Source organism: Eimeria necatrix, genomic scaffold, assembly GCF_000499385.1.
Source record: "Eimeria necatrix Houghton genomic scaffold, Enh_scaff3, whole genome shotgun sequence".
Classification (NCBI taxonomy): Eukaryota; Apicomplexa; class Conoidasida; order Eucoccidiorida; family Eimeriidae; genus Eimeria; species Eimeria necatrix.
The window spans coordinates 202,423-219,697 of NW_013655295.1; the positions used below are offsets into that span (position 1 = coordinate 202,423).

A 17,275-nucleotide genomic window follows, 5' to 3' on the forward strand; every position below is an offset into this window, starting at 1 on the left:
AAGTGAGACTGTGGGATCTTGGAAGTTGCCGTTGTTTTCGTTTGGTATTGGTTCAAGCTGGGCTCAGCTACCAGGAATAGACTGAATTTGTGCAGCAGACGATGTCGGCAACACAGCAGGATGTGCAGGTGCGTTCAATCTAGGCTATGCCCCTCTCGAGGCTTCGTGGAGTCGCTGCATTTTGGCCAGTTCGCCCTTTAACCTTTTGGAAAACATCGGAGATGCTCTTCATTAGGCCCTGACTTCTGGGTTTAGCGCATATCCTGTGTACCGCAGCCGATATTGTCGAAGCAGAGGCCGCCAAGGGGCTTAAGAGAAATGGCGAAACGCCTCAATGTAGTTTTTATGTGGCCATCGTTGACGAATTATCTGCATTTATAATTGTTGTGGCGTTTGTTCTAGATGCGAAGTCGTGACTGTGCTTTTGAAGTGGAGTCATTGGTTTTCTCACTCCAGAGCATGATCGTTGCATTTCGAGCTTATGGGTGGAGAATCCCGGCACATCTACGGCGCGTCTTGTAGTAATTCGTTGAGTATCATCAATGATCAGATGGTGCACGGGCTTAAGGCGCTGCACTGTTAGTCACACCAACGAAGGATACTGGGCGGCGGACAGTGTTGCCTCAACATGTTTGTGTTGTGTTCCTGGATGCAGACAGAGAAGGCTTTTCAGCGCCAGCATGGGGCGTCTCAGCTGGCATTGGCCCAGTCTTCGAAGAAAAGGGGAAAGGCGAGATACTGGAGGGTAGGCGCTTGTCGTAAGCACTTGATTAGCACTTGATTGGACATGAGGGTGCTTCTCCTACAACAACGTAGCAAGCAACTACTAGAAATTTTCCGATTGGCTACTCCCTTTTACTGCTGTGTGGAATTGCTTGGCCCTCAGGAGGTAGGCTTAGGTTTTGCCACGCCTCGTCTTGCAAAGGAAGGCACCTACGTTGATAAGAAATGCCCATTCACTGGCAACGTCTCGATTCGTGGCCGCATCATCAAGTGAGCGCTGCATACTCTGCCTATTTTTGCATAGTTGGAGGCATAGTTGCGGCTCGTTTTGCAGTCAAAGCATATTACTAGTGAGGTAGTTTGCGGTGAGAGTGCACGTTTGTTACCACTCCGGTTATTTAGGTTACTGTAGTTGCGGTGTCTCAGAAGAATTTGTGGCGTATTGTTGTATTTTGAAATTGGCTGAGTTCTCCGCTTCATGATTTACAGGGGTATGGTGATTTCCGCCAAAATGAAGCGCTGCGTGGTCATCCGTCGCACATACCTGCACTTCGTCAGGAAGTACTCCCGTGTGGAGAAGCGCCATAAGAACGTGACATGCCACCTTTCCCCCTGCTTCGAGCAAGTCAAGGAAGGCGACATTGTCACTGCTGGGCAGTGCAGGTGGGTTATGTCTGTTGTCTAGTTCCATTGAACGTCCCTGCATCAGCGTGTAGTGCACGCATGCTCCCAAATTGTGTTGGCCATTTGCGTCTAATGGCTTTTTGATGTGCGTGCGCGCAGGCCCCTCTCGAAGACGATTCGCTTTAACGTGCTGAAAGTCGAGAGCAATCAAGTATTTGGTAACGTGCGCAAACAGTTCCGCCTCTTCTAAGGGCGCGCGCTTAACAGCTGGTGGCAGTCAAAACGCCTGATGTGGAGCCCATTTGGGTGCCTACAAAGGTCGCTTTTTCACAAACATTGTTTGATCTAGTCCTGTTACTGCTGCTTCAGAAGCCGTTCGAAACGGCCAATTGCTGGGAAGACTTGCTAAGATGCTTAGGCACACTAGTGCGAGTTTAAGTTTTTTGGGTTTGAGTGTTCGGGTTGAGCATGAGAGCTTGACATAGGTGAATCAATTATTTCGCCCAAAGCCAATAACTTCGAGAAAATGGAGTGCTCCCTAAGTAGTCACCGCGCGAATCCCTAGCGGGAAAGTGTGTGCGGCAACCGGCTGCTAGAGCTAAGCCGAGGGGTGAGACACTGGAGAGCCTTTTTGCTAGAGGTTGGTAGCGTGAAAACACAAGCAAAATCAAGTGGCCAGTGTCGCGTGGTTTGCACGGTGGGCCGGCAGAGTGCTAGCAGACAACCTAACGCCAAGCTGCATGTAGCGCTGTTCCATGAGCGCTTCCGCATCAGACGCCTCTGAGATTGAAAAGTCTACTTCCTACGACGGCGGGGGACTACCCGCTTAAAAGCTGGTCTCGTAAAATAAAACGGTCCTCCACTGCTCCCCTGGTGCCACACTGCGGTTACAGCTACAGCGCCGATCTGATATTTTGAATCCGCCCACCATTCACGGCGTCACTCCGTCGAGACTCATTTTCGTTGTTTTCATCGGCCCATACGCAACTGCTTCTGCTTCTCATTCAAATAGCCACGCACCACCACTGGGGGAGGATATGGCGAGCTCGGGAACGTCCCCCGCTTGTCCCTTCGCTTCCATTTGTTTTCGTACTTTCGTAGTGGAGGATCGCAGACGCTTTGGAAGCTGAAAACACAACACACCTCACCGCTTAAATAAAAGAAAAATTTAAGCTGCATTGCTCCCCGGAAGAGTGTTCCCTACTGATAGGAGCAAATGCACATCGACACGCTTGCATGGTGCAACGCTTTCTGATGTAGACCCCCCACCTCACAGGTAGTTCGAAACTCATGTGGCTACCTGGTGCTATGTAGGCTGATGTCCAGCAAATTACACAGTTGATTCATCTCATGAAGAGTTGAACACATGAGTTAAGTGCAATCCGATTCACCAAAATGCGGAGTCGTCCATCATTCTCAAAGCTCTCTCGGGGTCGTAGTTTGCACGATGTAGTAGCTTGTAAGCAAATTCTGGGGAGAATGGCTGCCATCCAGGGCGAACCTTCCACCTCTTTGAGCACCTGCAACAGGACAGTAAGTCGAACCTGCAGCTTTGTTAGCTCTGCTAACGAGAACGAGCGCGGCGCATGCAGAAATGCGTCCTCAACTCTCTCGGTGAGGTTTCGAAACTTTGCGACAAAGAAATGTGGCGCTAACTTGATTAGAAACTCCGCCAGATCCTTCTGTGACGTGATGCATGACTTCGTCGCTCTTTCTGCCAGGCATTGCTGTTTTGAACGCTCCATTAGGTAGGGCGAATAGACAAGCAGCGGCCCCAGTGCCTGACTTTGTGCGCCATCGTTAAGCGAGTGTTCAGCAAGCGTGGACAAACAGTCACTATCTCCCCGAGCCAAAAAAAAATCCGGCAGATGCGGCACCTGAGATGCAGACGACATGTTGTGCTTCGCTGTTACCCCGCCGCTCAGGAAGTCTCATCTTGCAGGAATTTCATGATTCTAGAGCCTTCTGCGAAGTTGCCGCATGTCAGTGAAATTGTGGAGCGGTGATGGCGGCCCTGAGCTGCGTAACCTAGCCAAATAGCTGACTGACCTGGTGGTTTGGCCCCACGTTTATTCTGGTCTCATAGTCTTCCGTCACTTTCGCCTTTCTACGCCTTGAAGGGACGCAAGATGGCACAGAGGACCAGTGAGCGGTTGGGGCGGAAGGAGGACACACCGGAGGAGGGGCTACAGCAGTGCTCTGCCTCGAACTACGGTGGTCTGACGGCGCTTGAGGTAGCTTGGCGGAAGCAGTTGACGAAACAGCGGCCGTTGGAGGGGGCGCTGCGTTGGCTGCAGTGCACTCTGGGCAAAACCAATCATCTGCACTTGCTCGAAGTCGCGGCCTTGCGACCACAGGCAGACAGTCTGTATGGTACGACTTAACACATCCATCACAACACACAACTTCGCCACCACCACCGCATTCATTACAAACGCTGTCATTGCTCTCTTTGCCGTCGCTCTCCGCCTCCACCGTGTCTCCTACCTCGTCCATCGCAACAGCGCCCATATCGCCCGTTTCGGTTGCCACGGCGTCTGCTTCTACAGTAGCAATATCCGTTGCTGCCTCTGCCGTTCCGTTAGGCAGAGACCCCATATCCGATGACTCAGGTGGAGTGGCGCCGTCCCCCGCATCCCCTTCAACATCCATTGCCGTGTCCCCCGATGTGGCTGCAATCGCCTCAGTCCCTGATCCAAAACAGCCCACTTGGCTGGCCGTTCGGGTTCCACTGTCCTGCTTGGCCTCGGAGTCCATAGGTACCGCAGGTACCTGTTCTTGCAGTGTAGTTGCGGGGGAGCCGCCTCCCTGCGCTTCCTTGCCGTTGTCTTGCTGTTTCTTCTCTTGGGACAGCGAAGATTCAAAGTTTTTCTGGTCTTCTTGAGATCCTTTCGAGTCCGAAGCAATAACTGGGTCTACATGATCCGCTGGATGCTGGCTAGCAGCATGCGCTGTCGGCACCAGAGGCACCTCCGTGATCTCTGCACGGATAGCCCCGATGCTGCAACGTTCTTCCTCCATCCCCAAAGCCATACGTCGGGAGAAATGAAATCGGCACACAGTTTTTGGCCTTAGCTCCTTTGCTCTGCTGAATGACCTATGGTGGCACCTCGGAAGCTACCTAAAGACCTGACGGAGAATCTGTCGGCTGGATGCGACAGAAACCGAAGCGCAGACAAATTCGCCCACCGAAAGCTCTTATACGGCTGCAGAAGAGAAAGACGAACCATCGCATGTGCGCAGACCACGTCGAATCAGGACGTCACGAGACGAGAAGCTTGATGGAACACCGATGCGCTTGCCATGCGGGTAGCCAAGCTGTCTCGAAGTGCATAAAAACCGCTGCGCACTCAATTTCTAAGTCAGAGGCACGTGCCGTAGGACCTGGTAGGCACGCAACCTTATACTTTCGCCTAATAGCAGTGACGCGAACCCTGTTTCACTGCCGCAAGTGGGCACTGATGCTACCCCCCGTCAAGCCCTCCCTGCGCTTCGTGGTGTTTCAGCCGTGACTCTTTAAGAGACGCTCTTAAAGCCTCCTAATTTCTTGAAATGTATAGCCACCGAGAGGGCGAGCGCTTCGTCCACCAGGGGCCCAGAGGATGGACGCCCCTGCACATGCAGCTATCCCCGTAGGGCAGAATAAACTGGTCCTTCAACTTGCTAATGTGCTCGAAGGCTCCGTAAATGGGATCTAAAGAGTGGCCATTAAAATTGTTAAGTTGCAAATGCCCTCAACTGGACGCAGGCGACACGGAGGAGCCGGCGGGCGGCTGGGCGTTGGCGGCCTCGGAGCCCCAGCCCATTCAGTCATTGGCAGTGTCCTACTCTAAAACACGGCATTATCTCCTCTAATGGACAAGTTGGCGTAGCAGGTATCAATAGTACGAAGTTAAAATGGGCAAAATCAAACTACAATGCCTTCAGAAACACATGCTGTCTTCAGACACCGACACGCCTACACTGCTTCTTCATCGTCATTACATCTGTTCTGCCAGTGAAATCCACACAGATACTGAGGGTTGTCTCTAAGCATCTTTCAGGCAATTTTTCATATTACTTTGGGAGCAAAAGCCGGTTCCAGGCACAAGCACAAAGCGGGTGCCTGCTGCAAGAACCACAAGCTGGGCTCCCCAGGATAAGTAATGCTTGCAACAGAGACCAAAGATATAGGCGTGAATTCAGGCGCATGCACTAATAGTAGACTTATTTTGAATTGATTAACTTGCTGTGAAGCGTAAACCCCACCTCAGCTTAGCGTGTCAGAATCTCCGTATCACAGATGAGAGCGGGCGAAGGCAGCAGCACCCTCGCGACAGCTAAACATTGTAGTTAGTTTAAAGAGGTTAGTTTAAAGAGTGAAGTTCGACTTCTACTGATACGCTCGGCCAATTCAGCGTTGCAAAAGTTGCGGAACTGTGTTACACATTCAAGACGAAGTACACGTGTGCATGCTTTTCCGCACAGCGGATGTCAAATTGACAGCAGCGTTAGGCTATATGGAAGAGGAATAAAACAAAATCTGTTCCACTGCATAACTTTGGACTGAGCCGTTTGCTAGGATGACCATAAAATTATAGGCGCAGCGCTTGGCGCTTGCAGGTAACGAGGTGGATGCCATGGTAACCGTATCTAGTGCAAGTTTACTTCTCGCAGACACTTGAACAACAGAGGGTAGTGCAGTTACGGGCAATTTGTCCCCTTACTCAAGACTCTTTCACACCGATGCACCATCCCCTAGAAAAGCAGGACCATTGGCACATGGCGGCTTGTTTCTTTGAACAACGAGCCAAATTGACTCTTGAGAAAACCCATGAAAGGATGCCACACTTCATCAAGAGCTAGCCCAAAATCAGGGAATATGCATTATCAAAGCAAACGATTCTGTGCAAGGCCATGCGCTGTAGAGCCTCCAGTAGTTGACTAGAAAACCCGCAAAACAGTAAGAGAAAGTTTCCCAGCTTTCCCTACGCCTTCAGTGGCAGCAGGGCACCAGGCTCCATCTATGCTTGCCACCGAGCTTCTGTGAATTATATTGTGCCCCTTCTTCGCACACCCAAATTTTCTGCCGGTGGGAAGAAGCAAGCGAGGACTGCATTTAACCACAAGCCTATCTCTGTGACAGCCAGGACCGTCCGCTCAGGTTTTGTAGTACAGGATGCCCATAATGAAATACGTGATTTTGGCATCCATTCCAGCTAGTGCTGTTTCACGATCGATAAGTAAATTTACGAAGAATATTTCCGAACTCATCCCATGGGACAGAACCCAAGACAAAAACAAGGTTTTTCCTGCAGGCACTATGGCAAAAGGCAGGTTAGCTCTAACAATAAGTGTGTGACCTCATTATGCTCGCACCTCAAGTAAAAAGGCTAATCCAGACACAGAAGTACAACACGCCACCTTCAGGAGCCTAGTTGTGTACACGGCGCTAAATGTTCGTGTGAGGATCTGCAGGAGCTGACACAGTTACAGCTTTCGAAGTACATGTTTGCCTTATTTAGTGGTGACCCGTAAAGCGAGCATCTGCATGCATCTTCATGGCAGCTTCGTCTGAGGCCTTTACACCGAAGCTAGCTTTACAAATTCAGACTGAAAACCCAGCCTATGATGGAAGAAATGAGTTGGCAAGCCCGCGTTGCATTTGTAGCTAGAAATAGCCGAATGCGAGTAAGCAATATGCAATTAAGCATGCTCATTTCTGTGTGTGTAGCCGTTTCCTCTCTCCGACAATTTTTAAAAAGCACTTCAAAAGCCCATCCGCACTTCATTAATGCACTCCAATTGTCTCAAGTGAAGGTTACCACACGGGATGCTTTGGCTGGCTCAGTAGTGTCTCATACATTCTAAGAAGCCCTGTCTGGCAAGAAAATTTTGGCATAAGGAATAGAAAAGTAGTACAACTGAGGTGAAATTACAGAGTGCATGATGAATAACTATACAAGCCCTCTGCAGGCGCCTAAAATGCACGCATGAAAAAATGCCCCATTAATGGTGCCACCAATAAAATATACAGGCGCTGAAGAGCTTCAACGCCGAGCTGAGTCAGATGCAGCGTACTACGAGGTCCAAGAAAGTTTTCGATGCGTGCAGGAAGAGTGCAACTACAACAGAAGCAAATATGTTTAGCTCTCGACGCCTCTCTCCACCGAAGACGAGGAACTGCAGGCAGTTATGAACCTAAAGAGGCGTCAAGCAAAGGTCCAACGCGCCTCTCTACGCGATTTCCCCCGTTTCAAGCATGCCGGCAGGTTCCGCGCGGCTTGTAGGTCCTTGCATTGAGCAACAGCATGTGATGCACGTCGACGCAAAAACTGAGAATTTTCAAAAAAATTTTTACCTTTGAGGTCGGCACTTCCGAGACGCTCAGAGTGACTTTTAGGGACGCCGTTAGATCCAACTTTACGTCCGTGTAAGATTTCAAAGCTCTGCCTGGGTTTCTGGGTCCTGTTTAGCTGCGTGTTTTACGCAGGATCACAGCCTCAGTCAAACGAATGGTTGATGGTTATGAATTTTCTGAAATCAGTCAAGTTCCTGTAGGAACTTTGAAAGGTACTATTCTCCTGCTGCATGCGGATATGCGAAAGGGTTGTGAAAACCGTATAGTTACAGACAAACTTTTTAATGGCTTTCAATAACTCGCATGGAGAGTGCTCCTAAGTATTCGGAAAATGGCGAGTCCTTTAACCCAGCAGTGACTGTTATTTTGCCTAAGAAGCGCGTACCATGAAGACTTCGGCAGCAAGAATTAACTAGTAAATCTACAAATAGCAGTGTACTGGTCGAAACATTTGCACGAGCCTTAGGCCAAAGGTACGCCAACTGCCATAGGCATCCCATATTCAAGCTCATGATCCTCTGGTCTCGGTGGGTCCCACTAAGACTCGTTCTAATGGAAACAAATCGTTTCCTGAATGTGAGACGAAGTGCGTATAGATAGCCGTTGCCGAAAAATCGTCTCGCCAAGTGCGTGGCATAGGGTCTCAGAAAAGTATTGCGGGCAATCTGCTATTTACTAGTGCCTCTTTTGGATGTCTTGCCGGGTTGTTACTCGGCGTGCTTCTGAAATATGGAGGGCTTTCGCTTGTCACTCCTTGGCGAGTTCTGTTAGGGTCCCATCTAAAATCTCCCGAAAGAAGTCCCTCATCTGCGAGTCAAATCACAGTATCAGAAAGAGGTTCGGCAAAATAATGCCAATGCCTGGGACAAAGTACGAAAAAGCACAGAACACACGAGAGCACCTGCACTCCGAAATGTATTCGAACATAAAAGCCAGACCTCGTTGAACTCCTGGCGAACGCCTTCATCCAATCCGGAGAGAGTAGCTGCTCGCTGCAGTGTGCCCTCTGCCCTTGCCATGCTGCTGCTAAGTTCCTGGTGGGCTTTCGTCAGTTCAACAAGTTGCTTTTCCTTTGCTTCTAACTGGCTCTGAATCTTCTGCAGTTCTGCATCTTTTGCCTTGGCCTCTTTAAGCGCCTGGACCACTTTCGAGGCACTATCCTCAAGCTGGGCGCGCAGCGAAACGTTGTCTGCTTCAAGTTGTTTAATCTTCTCCTCCAGCTCCCCAGGCTGCAACGACCAAACATTGGAACAATCACGCACGCCCAGCAGTCTTTAACTCAAGGCTTCTCTAACTCTATAGTGCAGTACATTCAGTAATATAACAACATCAGCCAAGCGCCCCTACGCTATGTGCTTGAGTGCAACTGCAACCCTCAATGCAACCTGACTAAAAGCTAAGTACTAGGGTGGCCAACTTACTTTGCTGTGAGCGGCCTGCTGCACTGTATTTTGCGCCTTGCTCTGAGTCAGACAAAAGCAGAAAAGCCACGTCACGGCTGTTGTACGCTCGACACTAATTAAGTCACTGCTAACGCCTGAATCCAGCTCAAAGATTGTATACTCTCCGCGGCAGAGTCAAACTTCCATGGGCACGAGGCCAAAAGACGTGCACATGACTTTTTCTTCGGTACTACAAGAATAAATATACAGATACACATGCCACCTAAAGCTGCATACGGAAGAAACAGAGGTTCCACAATTACCTCGAGAGATCTTATTTTTTCCTCTTGCTGCTTTACTTTTGCTTCCAGCTGTGGCACAAAATAACACTAATCAGTTGCTCTCTTTGACAAAATGGATAAACACGTACAGATATTTGATTGGGCGGCATCTTTAATACAAAAACGCCTGAGACTTTACACAAGAAACGCAAAGCGAAAGAGAGTATTTTGAACGAACTGGGAAGGGCGTGTTGTTGTGTGCTGTACGGGCTCAAGTTCTCTGACACGGGCCTCCAACTCTTTAATCTTCGTTTCCTGGGACTTGTTAATTGCATCAAGCTGCGATAGGGAATCACACCAACAATTCCACCGGCGCGTATCCGTGTTGCGAGTGAGTATACTTCCCCATTGCCGCGTGAGCCTCATGCATGTGAACATGAGGTCTAAGATTGCGCAAAAGGCCTTACCCTCCTTGTCTCGTCTTGAGCTTTCTCTACGGTTTTCTGAAGCACCGAAGGAGCCTGCTCTGAAATGACTCGAGTTGATTCAAGCCGTCGCATGCCTCCTGCTTGGGGTGTCTGACTCTTAGCAGCTCCTTTGAACTGTGGAATATTCCCTGTGCAGTTAACGCACTCTCAAGTAGCGCTGTTAATAGAACAAGCGACTCAGAAAACTGTCAAGAAGCTATGTTTCATAAAGGAGAGGGCCTCATACTCAGTAAAATGCGTGGTTGCCACGTAGTGGACACCTACCGGGTTGGTGCACTATGCGCTTTACCACTCCATTCTTCCCTGAGATCCATTCACTTGCGGTCTGTGAACTCATATTGCAAGCATTTGTTTTTAGGGATTAAGTTGAATAGGAAACTGAGAAGACAGTCTTATCTGAGCAACCTGCAAAGTTGCTACTTTATTAAGCTACTTTCTTCAACGCCGATGACGTCCAGATGACTTTTATCCTGCACTACAGCTAGAGTTACCAAGGCTGCATCAACGCCCGGCGTAGGCGGGTAGAGGTCGGCTTGGAAAACGTCCTGGTTCTTCCGGGGAACAATAAAGGATACTGGAAGAAGCACTTTTCCATTTTCGTTCTTAAGCATTCTGCCGATCTCTGCTCGCTTCTGGTCGACCACGCTTCAGCAACGCAGCAATGTGCACAATTCCAGCGAAATATTCCTTCCCACACTCACCCCAGGTTGTTCTGCAAATTTTAATATTTGTTTGTCTATAGATCAAGAGAATAAATAGGTCGACAACCTCATGGCAGCACTGCTATTAAGACTCTGACAAAAGAAGCAGCGTACTCCAGATGCAACCAACAAAACACTAAAGGCAGCTTACAGCTTCGGGACGAAACAAAAGGACTTGATTGGTACATTTGACCTGTAGTCGTCGACACGTCTCAGTTCACCTCCGTAAAACTGGAAATATCGTAGGTTCCCGTCTCCCTGAATACGCATGCGATCAACCAGACGAGCATGCTCATATGTACCTCATAAACTTCATGTGAGCTCAAATAGGGCAATGTAGAATTTAGTATTCTGATGAGACAACTGTGGGTCTTCTTTCGTCCGGTTCACAAATTGCATCACGGGAAGGGAATTTCCTATTAGGTAAGTTTGCTGCCTACGAAACTGACAACCCGTCAGATAATAACAATAACGCTCCATACCTTGCCTGCCACATAAAGCATCCCAAGTGTTTCGTCAAAAATTGGGTAGAGAGGCTGTGAGCCGCGATCGATCTCCACACGAAGCAATCTGAAGACAAGCCAAAGCATTACGGAGATTCCAACATCTTCCTCACACAACCACGGCATAACATGACTCCTGCAAACTATCAGTCACCAGCATGTACGTTTACTGAACCACACGGGCAGTTCAGGAGGAGTTGTTTTGGCATCAGAAGTGCAAACGGAAGCACACGCAGAATACGCACACAAACGTGGAAATGCATCGCGGACTATGACGGAGCAAACTGAATCTGCCTTCTTACGGCTTAGTAAAACTCTTGATATCCCACAGGTGCAACTCCCTTTCATTAGACTTGCTGGAACCCGTTGTAAGGATGTGACCAGGGGAGCCGGCAAACCCATCAACCCAACAGCATTTTGTTGCTTTGGGGCCCTCATGACAATTGACTGAGGCCACAATCTTCTTTGCTCGAGGGTCAATGATGCTAAGGGATTTGTCTTTACTTGTGCTTGCAAGCGTGTCCCTGGCCAATATAACAGCATGAACAACAAACAAGAATGTGCCAGCAGCGCCTGGTGTTACTCGAAACAAAAATTCACAGAGGCATTCAGTGTTATGGAATATACACACTGCGGAAAGGTCGGGCTCGATGTTGAAGTTCTCACCCTGAATTGCTCCATTTAACAGAAAGAACTGCATCGCTCAGTGAGATAGAACTGACTAACGAAGCCGAGTCGACATCCCTGGAGCGTTCAAAGGAATCAAAACAACAAGTCTGCTCCAGTAGGCAAGTGATCTCGGGTTTCTGATGCTTACACTAGGCCAATGGGAAAAATCCCAACTCATTTCATGCGTACTCCTGCAATCAGGAACTTCTGGTGGCTATTCTCCAGTCTAAAGTTCAAAAACAGAAACTAGCAGGCCGTCTGCGTAGTCGTACTGCAACAATGAGCTCTAAACGACTTCTCTGGCCTCAGCAGATTTCTCACCAAAGTGCAACAGTTCCGTCAAAACAACCGGAGGCAAGAATGAAGTCCGCTACCGGGTTCCACTCCGTCGCAATCAATTTCTTGGCAGATCCTGTTAGAATGGCTACAGGGTCCTTCAGCTCGTGTCCAGGAGGTGGATCGCTGGGAACATCCCATATGCGTATTGTCATATCTGCAGACACGCAGAATCGTCCCCAAGCAATGAGCCTAACCTGCTCTACTGGTATTTCTTTAGAGCCAGTTAGCGGCACCACATGAACTACGAAGGAATCTCAGACCCTCTCTTTTGCAGCTGGAGCCAATATCGCATTCACATAGAACAACCCAGCACATCCGTACAGCTCGCTTGTTCAAAGGCAAGTTGTCGCCTTCGAAGAAGCGAGATGTGAAAAGCCGTACACGAATGTGGAGCGACTCAATGCACGACAATGCGTGGTGCGCAAATGTGAATTCAGGGTACGCCGCATACCCTCTGACCCTGATGCGAGAATCGACTCGTAGAATGGACTGAATGCCAAATCTTGGATAGACCCTGTGTGTCCCTTAATCTTTGTCACAGGCGGGTTCCGACCACAATCCGACAGGTTGATCAAACCCATCATGCCACCCCCACCGACATCCCATGGAGCCTGAAAAAACAGTGTTTTAGCACAGTTGCTAGCTCTCCCATTGCACTGCATTGTTCCTCAGTTCTACACTCCCTCGTGCTTCAGGACCCAAATCTGCAGCAGTTTTCTCACTGCCACACAGTGGTACTACCACTCCATCACGTATTGGCATCGTATTCTACATGATTCGCATACAGGGATATCCCGTGCTCTAGCTAAAAAAGTTGTTTTTGGCCAGGCCGTGGCTCACAGCAACATATCGGTAGCTGCAGGCGAGTCCGACCGATTCAGTCTGTTTGCTTGCCAAGCGAATATCCGAATAGGGGACCTTCCATGGTTCAGCTGCGACCACCCACAGACAAGGACCATTCTGGCTGCTAGTAAGCTTACAAAGAGGACAATTACTAAAAATGCGCAGCGTCTCCTGACCTGGAGAAAGTCTTTGATCATAAATTTGATATAAAACTGGGGACTTGTTAAACATCAGCGGTAACTACTTTTGACTCAGCTGACCGTAGCAATTCTTTATATGGATTTTCTCCGGAGCGTCTCCCATTCTCGCTTGTGGACTCTACGGTCTATCTCTGAGTCTCCGGAGAAGCGTGATCCTAAGGCTTGTTGTAGACGGGAAGGACGATCTTCCTGAAGTCGGCCGAGAAAATGTCCTGAAAGCAAGAGCTCACAAGGCCCACAAATATGAGTGCCCCTGGCATGCTGCACGGTCAGAGATGCGGTGTATTTCTTGGGTTGTTCACCACAGAGCTTGTGGGTATCAGACACGGAAGACGGCAATTCAGTACTCCTAAGCCCTGTAGTATCTGCATTTCATGCCTCCAATCCAGCCAAATTATCATCAGTGGGACTGCTCGAAGGTTTCTGTTTGCCGCAAGCGTTTATCGAAGCTGGCTCCATAGAAGCACGCATCCTTCAGGCCTTCACTATCCAGGAAGTTTCAATATAGGACTTGGGTTGAGAACAAGTCACAGAAGTGCCGCTGCATTGCTGCCTGATAGACTCATGTGCACGAAGTCCCTCCTCGACTGGCCGAAAGTCCACAGCAATGATGATTTGTTGGCTGCCAGCAGTCCAGAGAGAACCCCATTAGGCTCTCTCGGCAGCAACACAAGATTAATGACTGTAACTCACACAATAGACTTCTGTAATTGCAAATGCCTTGAAACAGGAGGTAGGAGAACCGTGAACCAATGGGCCAGGGCTCGTGGGCTGGCATGAGACTTCGCCACTGCGGAACGCGCGGCTTCGGCAAAATATCATGGCCTTTATTGAGACACTTTTCTGGATGCAAATACATATATATCCATTTCTCTGAAGCTCTGCGTGGTGCCAGTAGAGACTATGATGCGCCACAGGCTGCACGCAGGGCCCTGGGCCCCTGGGCCCCTCCCAAGCGGCAGCTAGCAACACCTGACCCTGTACCTCTGACGGTTGGTGCTTCCCGTCGGGGGGTGGGGGACGGAGCAAAAAACCAATTTTCACATGCCCTCCACTTTTTTGCATCCATTTATTTCTTTTTTGTAGACGAACGACATTTCTTACCGGTTACACTGACTACCAGAAATTGGACTGCTGCTCCAAGACCCGTGCTTCAGTTTTCCTCAGGAGGGGAGCCGAAGGAGCCCCAGTGAACATAGCCCAGTTGTAACTCTGTCTTTCATAGCATATCAATCGTAAGCAATGTACATTACTGTTCTGCCGCAATATCGAAGCTCCTCATGAGTGCACGCGGGCTTCTGATGTGGCATTCAGTGCCCACGGTTCACTTTATCTCTAGGCCTCGAGGTTGAACAGTGCGGGCACATGAATAATACCGGCTGCCAGTGTTCGTGCACACCCCGTCCTTACGGAGTAATGCGGAGGATGCATCGTGAATGCTTGGCATTCACTGAGACTCAAGAGAGGACAGAAGTGACAAATCCGCCGGGATTCCACTTTTCCCACACATTGTGAAGGAAAGGTTGAAGCCCCTGCACTATCTCTGAGCTAGTCCCAGACGTCAGTGAATTTCGTGCCCCACGAGAGAGACGGGGGAGCAGCAATGGCGACGATTCCAGCAGAAACAGTACCCGTTGGTGAACTTTGTAGCCGCGTGAACGCTTCCTCCCTTCATTCCTCAGGGGTATTCAGCAAGCTAGCGGAAGTAAATGCGGCCCAGCAGCCGGAACAACGCTTCCCAAACCCTTCCATGCCAACTGATTGTCACCACAGGCCTCCTGCGCATCTTCGCGTACCCAGTGAGACTGAGAGGCCACATTCCAATGGTGTAGATGCATCAGGCCTGTCCGACTTATTCGTAGGGCTGCTCTCTTTGCCAAAAGGCGTTCGGTGGCCTCCGGCTGTACCCCGCCAAGACGCACCAAGCTCGCATTTCTGGCAATCCGACGGATCTTTCAGTTGCGACTGGGCGGCCCTCAAAGCAGGAGAGGCATTCTGCGCATCTGTCAATGCCACGTGCGCATTCTGCTTGTCTCGTGCCCTAGGGGGCCCGTCGGCAATGATATCGGCACTGCTGAGCAAACTCCGCGCAGGAGCAAAGACGGCAGTTGAGGAGGAAATTTCCCACCTTATTCAGGCCGTTAAGACCTCCGCTGCCAATGCTGCAGCAGAATCTGGGCCAGACTGCAGCGACCAACAGCAGAATTCAGAGGATGTGACGCAACAACTCCTTAAGCATCCTGCACTACAGGCAGTTGCGTTCATGAGTGTACACGAGCGCCGGATGGCAGTTTTCGAGGTTAGTTCTTTCCCTGCTCAGTGCCTCTGCTCTTCAGCTGGCGTCGATTTCGAGACGGGTAGGACACTGCGCAGAGTGGCTGTTCTGCTTTCTAGGTGCCAGAAATTCCTGCCTATGCTTCCTTGGCTGCAAAAAGTGCCATCAACTCTAGTGTGGACTTCCTTGTCTGTGGCAGATATGGCTAGACCGTTGGCAGGTTCTTTCACGGGGCTACCACTGCACATGCGGCAGCGCCGAGGCGGCAGATGAAAATTTGACTCAGATGGCATCAGACGTTACTAGCGTGCATGGTAAATTGAGTTTCTACTGGCGGCTGTTGCAGTATATTTGAGGTGAAGTTTGAGGCCACGGCGGGTGGTTGCTGGGCTCAAACTGCATCGGGCCTGTGGCTGTCTACTGAACAGATGAGCAAGTCGACGCAAAGGCTGCAATCGAAGAGCTCAGAGGCCGAGTTGTTCGACAACGCGAAGAGTCACGCAAAGCGTATCAAGAGGAGGAATCCGTTGTCTCTGAGGCCAGAAGTGTACGCCAGAGACAGTCATTGAGCCGTTGCCAGCGTTCTCTCCACTTGCTACATTCCATGCACGATTGGAATATCACGCGCTTCGGCCCTGTGCTCATTGCCTGCGTTCAGCTTTCAATAGAATTGGTGAAGAAGCAGCAGCAGCTGCTCCTCGCTACTGAAAGGGTTAAGGCCCTCGAAACGGTTCGCCGAGATCCCACTTTCAGGATCATGGAAAGCGCACAACGGCAGCCACCATCCGCATCTCCTGACAGCCTCTTGTCGACAGGCAAAGAATGCCTGAGTTTCATTGCCGATAAATGCAATAAACTGGTGAGCACCCTCGGAAGTTCGGTGCTGCTGCCATGTAGATGTAGCGCTTGGAGGTATCTTATCGAAGACCGACAGCTACACAGATACGGGTTTTGCTCATTCGGAGTTTGTGCACTACGCTTACAGGCTAGCCTGGCGCAATTGATGCAGCAACAGCCCAATCAACCGCAGACAGAAGGGCAGCTGCAACTCAGCAGGGAGGCTGCCCAAGCTGTCACTGTTGCTGGGGACGCCGATGACGCGGAGGAGGACACCTGGCTATTCCGGACTTTGCGCGGGTTACAGACACCCCATGCCTCTATGCATTCCCCTCAATCACAGCGCGCCCGCGCTTCGAGTCTAGCCTCCGTTACGCATGCAAAAGATGGCGCGAACGGTCGAGTCGTAGAGCGCCCCGTATGTGAGCTCAGCGGCTGCGATGCTGGAGTGGGAAAACTAAGACAACTACCTGCCGATGACCGAATGGTTTGTGCCCGTCTGAACAGAGCTGCCGGAAGCGAGGCCTCCGCTAGCCCAGCATCGAGGCTAGCATCGCCAGCCTCCCCTGACAGCCGTCACAGCATCAAAGCTCCACCAGAGCCAGGGAGCAACAAACGAGCACGAAGGCCCGACAAACTGGCGCTAAGAAGCCGACGGAAGCCAGGGCTACTTCCTTCTATGAGGCACGCTGAACTGGACATTGGCACGGACGTCTCATGGCAACCTGCGGAGCACAGAAGAGAAACAAACGTATTGCAGGTAAAGTACACAACTGCGTGCTGCAGCTATCATGTTGCTCTCGACTGCCTTTGGTGGAACTGCCTCTCATGTTTTTCGTGAATGACGGAGTGAAGGTTTGGAGACAGACAGACGGAGTACAAGTATTCGGGGACTTAGTAGAAAACATATGGCTTTCCACAAAATTATGGAGTACCACTATTGCCTTACGCAACTGCGCCTACTGATGTCGGTCGCTGCCATGTGCTTCATGGTCGCAGGACGCTGTCTGGATTGACTCATTCTTGCGTAGACGCCCGGATGCCTAGTACAAGTTAAGTTAGGCCCTCCC

General features: G+C 50.2%; 4 protein-coding genes across 4 annotated transcripts; 2 read left to right on the forward strand and 2 right to left on the reverse strand.

The window, feature by feature from the left end:
- Window positions 1–101: 101 nt before the first annotated feature.
- Window positions 102–1,597, forward strand: ENH_00050900 (40S ribosomal protein S11, putative; the record flags this gene model as incomplete). The annotated part of the gene is made up of 5 exons (XM_013585250.1): window positions 102–128; window positions 656–745; window positions 887–993; window positions 1,213–1,386; window positions 1,507–1,597. 5 exons carry the CDS (start codon window positions 102–104, stop codon window positions 1,595–1,597), a joined length of 489 nt encoding a protein of 162 aa, XP_013440704.1.
- Window positions 1,598–2,316: 719 nt separating this feature from the next.
- ENH_00050910 (PHD-finger domain-containing protein, putative) lies at window positions 2,317–4,368 on the reverse strand (the record flags this gene model as incomplete). Its single annotated transcript, XM_013585251.1, has 4 exons — window positions 2,317–2,473; window positions 2,739–2,867; window positions 3,004–3,224; window positions 3,397–4,368. 4 exons carry the CDS (start codon window positions 4,366–4,368, stop codon window positions 2,317–2,319), a joined length of 1,479 nt encoding a protein of 492 aa, XP_013440705.1.
- A 4,066-nt stretch (window positions 4,369–8,434) lies between these two features.
- ENH_00050920 (Coronin, related) lies at window positions 8,435–13,196 on the reverse strand (the record flags this gene model as incomplete). The annotated part of the gene is made up of 16 exons (XM_013585252.1): window positions 8,435–8,494; window positions 8,626–8,916; window positions 9,109–9,150; window positions 9,393–9,440; window positions 9,618–9,689; window positions 9,818–9,966; window positions 10,103–10,163; window positions 10,330–10,483; window positions 10,691–10,797; window positions 11,022–11,109; window positions 11,345–11,566; window positions 11,709–11,786; window positions 12,033–12,204; window positions 12,502–12,661; window positions 12,891–12,982; window positions 13,154–13,196. The coding sequence occupies 16 exons, from the start codon at window positions 13,194–13,196 to the stop codon at window positions 8,435–8,437; spliced, it is 1,839 nt and encodes a 612-aa protein (XP_013440706.1).
- A 1,500-nt stretch (window positions 13,197–14,696) lies between these two features.
- On the forward strand, window positions 14,697–17,252 carry ENH_00050930 (hypothetical protein, conserved; the record flags this gene model as incomplete). The annotated part of the gene is made up of 6 exons (XM_013585253.1): window positions 14,697–15,392; window positions 15,568–15,682; window positions 15,797–15,915; window positions 16,027–16,227; window positions 16,354–16,965; window positions 17,205–17,252. 6 exons carry the CDS (start codon window positions 14,697–14,699, stop codon window positions 17,250–17,252), a joined length of 1,791 nt encoding a protein of 596 aa, XP_013440707.1.
- Between the last annotated feature and the right edge of the window lie 23 nt (window positions 17,253–17,275).